The sequence below is a fragment of the Oncorhynchus masou genome, unplaced genomic scaffold, assembly GCF_036934945.1.
Source record: "Oncorhynchus masou masou isolate Uvic2021 unplaced genomic scaffold, UVic_Omas_1.1 unplaced_scaffold_761, whole genome shotgun sequence".
NCBI lineage: Eukaryota > Metazoa > Chordata > Actinopteri > Salmoniformes > Salmonidae > Oncorhynchus > Oncorhynchus masou.
The window spans coordinates 82705-88816 of record NW_027014076.1 but is presented as its reverse complement, the minus strand read 5'-3'; the positions used below and the strand labels follow the sequence as shown (position 1 = coordinate 88816).

The 6112-nt window shown below is 50.2% G+C and overlaps 1 protein-coding gene across 2 annotated transcripts in view; it reads right to left on the bottom strand.

The window, feature by feature from the left end:
- Nucleotides 1–2908: 2908 nt before the first annotated feature.
- The window catches only part of LOC135537385 (activating transcription factor 7-interacting protein 1-like), a 19832-nt gene continuing 16628 nt past the window's right edge, over nucleotides 2909–6112 (bottom strand). For both annotated transcript variants that reach the window (XM_064963565.1, XM_064963564.1), the window contains exon 8: nucleotides 2909–4448. In XM_064963565.1, coding sequence (XP_064819637.1) covers nucleotides 4247–4448 — 202 coding nt within the window. In that variant the 3' untranslated portion in view covers nucleotides 2909–4246. The remainder of the gene's footprint in view (nucleotides 4449–6112) is intronic.

Genomic DNA, 6112 nt, shown 5'->3' with positions numbered 1-6112 from the left:
ATCAGTTTGGCTTTTTCCAATCATGATGAATAATATGAAAATGTCCAGGGGGACACCTGATCCTAGATCAGGACAGAGATGTTTAAAAAAACAAATACAGGTGTAGATACTCTACTACTACAAAGGGTTTGGTAACTACACAGTCCTGGAGAGTCTCTAATCAAAGGGTCTGGTAACTACACAGTCCTGGAGAGTCTCTAATCAAAGGGTCTGGTAACTACACAGTCCTGGAGAGTCTCTAATCAAAGGGTCTGGTAACTACACAGTCCTGGAGAGTCTCTAATCAAAGGGTCTGGTAACTACACAGTCCTGGAGAGTCTCTAATCAAAGGGTCTGGTAACTACACAGTCCTGGAGAGTCTCTAATCAAAGGGTCTGGTAACTACACAGTCCTGGAGAGTCTCTAATCAAAGGGTCTGGTAACTACACAGTCCTGGAGAGTCTCTATTCAAAGGGTCTGGTAACTACACAGTCCTGGAGAGAGATGGTCTCTATTCAAAGGGTCTGGTAACTACACAGTCCTGGAGAGAGATGGTCTCTAATCAAAGGGTCTGGTAACTACACAGTCCTGGAGAGAGTCTCTATTCAAAGGGTCTGGTAACTACACAGTCCTGGAGAGTCTCTAATCAAAGGGTCTGGTAACTACACAGTCCTGGAGAGTCTCTAATCAAAGGGTCTGGTAACTACACAGTCCTGGAGAGAGATGGTCTCTAATCAAAGGGTCTGGTAACTACACAGTCCTGGAGAGTCTCTAATCAAAGGGTCTGGTAACTACACAGTCCTGGAGAGTCTCTAATCAAAGGGTCTGGTAACTACACAGTCCTGGAGAGTCTCTAATCAAAGGGTCTGGTACCTACACAGTCCTGGAGAGTCTCTAATCAAAGGGTCTGGTAACTACACAGTCCTGGAGAGTCTCTAATCAAAGGGTCTGGTAACTACACAGTCCTGGAGAGTCTCTAATCAAAGGGTCTGGTAACTACACAGTCCTGGAGAGTCTCTAATCAAAGGGTCTGGTAACTACACAGTCCTGGAGAGTCTCTAATCAAAGGGTCTGGTAACTACACAGTCCTGGAGAGTCTCTAATCAAAGGGTCTGGTAACTACACAGTCCTGGAGAGTCTCTATTCAAAGGGTCTGGTAACTACACAGTCCTGGAGAGAGATGGTCTCTATTCAAAGGGTCTGGTAACTACACAGTCCTGGAGAGAGATGGTCTCTAATCAAAGGGTCTGGTAACTACACAGTCCTGGAGAGAGTCTCTAAGGGTCAAAGGGTCTGGTAACTACACAGTCCTGGAGAGTCTCTAATCAAAGGGTCTGGTAACTACACAGTCCTGGAGAGTCTCTAATCAAAGGGTCTGGTAACTACACAGTCCTGGAGAGTCTCTAATCAAAGGGTCTGGTAACTACACAGTCCTGGAGAGTCTCTAATCAAAGGGTCTGATAACTACACAGTCCAGTCCTCAAAGGGGAGAGTCTCTAATCAAAGGGTCTGGCAACTACACAGTCCTGGAGAGTCTCTAATCAAAGGGTCTGGTAACTACACAGTCCTGGAGAGTCTCTAATCAAAGGGTCTGGTAACTACACAGTCCTGAGAGAGTCTCTATTCAAAGGGTCTGGTAACTACACAGTCCTGGAGAGAGATGGTCTCTAATCAAAGGGTCTGGTAACTACACAGTCCTGGAGAGAGTCTCTATTCAAAGGGTCTGGTAACTACACAGTCCTGGAGAGTCTCTAATCAAAGGGTCTGGTAACTACACAGTCCTGGAGAGTCTCTAATCAAAGGGTCTGGTAACTACACAGTCCTGGAGAGTCTCTAATCAAAGGGTTTGGTAACTAACACAGTCCTGGAGAGTCTCTAATCAAAGGGTCTGGTAACTACACAGTCCTGGAGAGTCTCTAATCAAAGGGTCTGGTAACTACACAGTCCTGGAGAGTCTCTAATCAAAGGGTCTGGTAACTAGTCTCTAACAGTCCTACACAGGAGAGTCTCTAATCAAAGGGTCTGATAACTACACAGTCCTGGAGAGTCTCTAATCAAAGGGTCTGGTAACTACACAGTCCTGGAGAGTCTCTAATCAAAGGGTCTGGTAACTACACAGTCCTGGAGAGTCTCTAATCAAAGGGTCTGGTAACTACACAGTCCTGGAGAGTCTCTAATCAAAGGGTCTGGTAACTACACAGTCCTGGAGAGTCTCTAATCAAAGGGTCTGGTAACTACACAGTCCTGGAGAGTCTCTAATCAAAGGGTCTGGTAACTACACAGTCCTGGAGAGAGATGGTCTCTATTCAAAGGGTTTGGTAACTACACAGTCCTGGAGAGTCTCTAATCAAAGGGTCTGGTAACTACACAGTCCTGGAGAGTCTCTAATCAAAGGGTCTGGTAACTACACAGTCCTGGAGAGTCTCTAATCAAAGGGTCTGGTAACTACACAGTCCTGGAGAGTCTCTATTCAAAGGGTCTGGTAACTACACAGTCCTGGAGAGTCTCTATTCAAAAGGTCTGGTAACTACACAGTCCTGGAGAGTCTCTAATCAAAGGGTCTGGTACCTACACAGTCCTGGAGAGTCTCTATTCAAAGGGTCTGGTAACTACACAGTCCTGGAGAGTCTCTAATCAAAGGGTCTGGTAACTACACAGTCCTGGAGAGTCTCTAATCAAAGGGTCTGGTAACAACACAGTCTTGGAGGAGATAGTGGGTATTTAGGCCATTCACCAATTTGTAAGTCGCTCTGGATAAGAGCGTCTGCTAAATGACTTAAATGTAATGTAAATGTAAATTGTATTTGAAAATCAGATGCGTTAGTGCTGGGTTGGGACAAAAGCCTGCACAGTCAGAGGCTCTGTAGACGTGGGCCATACAGACAAACCTTTCCATATCATCAAAGACACACACTTTACAAGGACAACGTTTGGAAACGTTGAGATATTTTATTATACAATGGTGGTTAAAATTTGAACAAGACAGTTATGAAATATCATCTGCTAACAGGAGTGACTGGTAGTCATGACCAACATCACTAACAGAGTTGACTCAACTAGGACAGATATACTAACATCACTAACAGAGTTGACTCAACTAGGACAGATATACTAACATCACTAACAGAGTTGACTCAACTAGGACAGATATACCAACATCACTAACAGAGTTGACTCAACTATGACAGATGTACTAACATAGTTGACTCAACTAGGACAGATGTACTAACAGAGTTGACTCAACGAGGACAGATATACTAACATCACTAACAGAGTTGACTCAACTATGACAGATGTACTAACATAGTTGACTCAACTAGGACAGATATACCAACATCACTAACAGAGTTGACTCAACTAGGACAGATATACTAACATCACTAACAGAGTTGACTCAACTAGGACAGACATACCAACATCACTAACAGAGTTGACTCAACTAGGACAGATATACCAACATCACTAACAGAGTTGACTCAACGAGGACAGATATACTAACAGGACAGATATACTAACAGAGTTGACTCAACTAGGACAGATATACTAACATCACTAACAGAGTTGACTCAACTAGGACAGATATACTAACATCACTAACAGAGTTGACTCAACTAGGCCAGATATACTAACAGAGTTGACTCAACTAGGCCAGATATACTAACATCACTAACCGAGTTGACTCAACAAGGACAGATATACCAACATCACTAACAGAGTTGACTCAACTAGGCCAGATATACTAACAGTTGACTCAACTAGGCCAGATATACTAACAGAGTTGACTCAACTAGGACAGATGTACTAACATCACTAACAGAGTTGACTCAACTAGGACAGATATACTAACAGAGTTGACTCAACTAGGACAGATACACCAACATCACTAACAGAAGTGAAGTCTCTATGTCGTTCACTATGTCTACGTTCAGGTTAGTTCCTCACTAAATAGTGACCTTAAATTCATCAAATCAAGTACAAGGGTGGAGTGAACCCCCCCCCACCCACAGACGCCCCCCCCCCCCCCGTGGGTTGAGTTGGGACATGCGTCGCTGAGTATCTTTCATCGGATCGGTAATGCTATTGAAAACACACAACAACAAAATCATTTTTATTCCCTCCTCCTGTTCCTCTTTAGATGGTCGCACAGAAAATTCCCGGAGTCTAGCAGGTCACTAGATCTCAGTGACCTTTCAACTCTCACCTCTGGAGGGAGGGAGGGGGAGAAAGTGGCCTTCAATCTCGACGACCAGAACTCCCCGCTATGTCTCTATGCCAGGAGGACAGTCTGTACGTCGCTGTACGGTCCGTAGCGACCATACCGGTCCTTGCCCACCACGATGACGTAGGTGGTACCCGATTGGTACTTGGTTACCGTGACAGCCATGGGCAGGGCCAGGGCCTTGACCACACCCACATTCCTCCAGGACGGGGAGACGCTGCTGCTATGACTCTCCTGAGCGATGTAGATACTGGAGGGAGGAGAGAGAGGGGGGGAGAGAGGGAGGAGAGAGAGGGAGAGGGAGGAGAGAGGAGAGGGAGGGGGAGAGAGAGAGGAGGGAGGGGGAGAGAGAGAGGAGGGAGGGGGAGAGAGAGAGGAGGGAGGGGGAGAGAGAGAGGAGGGAGGGGAGAGAGAGAGGAGGGAGGGAGGAGGGAGGGGGAGAGGGAAGAGGAAGAGAGGGAGAGGGAAGAGAGAGGGAGGGGTAGAGGGAAGAGAGAGGGAGGGGGTAGAGAGGAGGGAGGGAGAGGGAAGAGAGGGAGGGGGAGAGGGAAGAGAGGGAGGGGGGAGAGGGAAGAGAGGGAGGGGGAGAGGGAAGAGAGGGGGAGGGAAGAGAGAGGGGTAGAGGGAAGAGAGAGGGAGGGGTAGAGGGAAGAGAGGGTGGGAAGAGAGGGTGGGAAGAGAGGGTGGGAAGAGGGAGGGGGAGGGAGGGAAGAGAGGAAGGGAAGAGAGGGAGGGGAAGAGAGGGAGGGGAGAGAGGGAGGGGAGAGAGGGAGGGGAGAGAGGGAGGGGGAGAGAGGGAGGGGAGAGGGAAGAGAGGGCGGGGGAGAGAGGGAGGGAGAGGGAAGAGAGGGTGGGAAGAGAGGGTGGGAAGAGAGGGTGGGAAGAGAGGGAGGGGGAGAGGGAGGGGGGAGAGAGGGAAGAGAGGGAGGGGAGAGAGGGAGGGGAGAGGGAAGAGAGAGGGAAGGGAGAGGGAAGGGAGAGGGAAGGGAGAGAGGGAGGGGGAGGGAGGGGAGAGAGGGAGGGGGGGGGAGGGAGGGGAGAGAGGGAGGGGGAGGGAGGGAGAGAGGGAGGGGGAGGGAGGGGGAGAGAGGGAGGGGGAGGGAGGGGAGAGAGGGAGGGGGAGGGAGGGGGGGGGGGAGGGAGGGGAGAGAGGGAGGGGAGAGAGGGAGGGGAGAGAGGGGAGGGAGGGGGAGGGGAGGGGGAGAGGGAGGGGGAGGGGGAAGAGAGGGAAGAGAGGGAGGGAGGGAAGAGAGGGAGGGAGAGGGAAGAGAGAGGGAAGGGAGAGAGGGAGGGGAGAGGGAAGAGAGAGGGAGGGGAGTGGGAAGAGAGAGGGAGGGGAGTGGGAAGAGAGAGGGAGGGGAGTGGGAAGAGAGAGGGAAGAGAGAGGGAGGGGAGAGAGGGAGGGAGGGGGAGGGAGGGGAGAGGGAAGAGAGAGGGAGGGAAGTGGGAAGAGAGAGGGAGGGGGAGGGAGGGGAGAGAGGGAGGGGGAGGGAGGGATCAGTTGATTTGAAAGTTTGACAAATTGCACACATCACATTCACTTTCATTGACGGCTAGAGCCGGGTCGCTCCGTGTGTCTGTAACTAGAGCCGGGTCGCTCCGTGTGTCTGTAACTAGAGCCGGGTCGCTCCGTGTGTCTGTAACTAGAGCCGGGTCGCTCCGTGTGTCTGTAACTAGAGCCGGGTCGCTCCGTGTGTCTGTAACTAGAGCCGGGTCGCTCCGTGTGTCTGTAACTGTAACTAGAGCCGGGTCGCTCCGTGTGTCTGTAACTAGAGCCGGGTTGCTCCGTGTGTCTGTACCTAGAGCCGGGTCGCTCCGTGTGTCTGTAACTAGAGCCGGGTCGCTCCGTGTGTCTGTAACTAGAGCCGGGTCGCTCCGTGTGTCTGTAACTAGAGCCGCGTCGCTCCGTGTGTC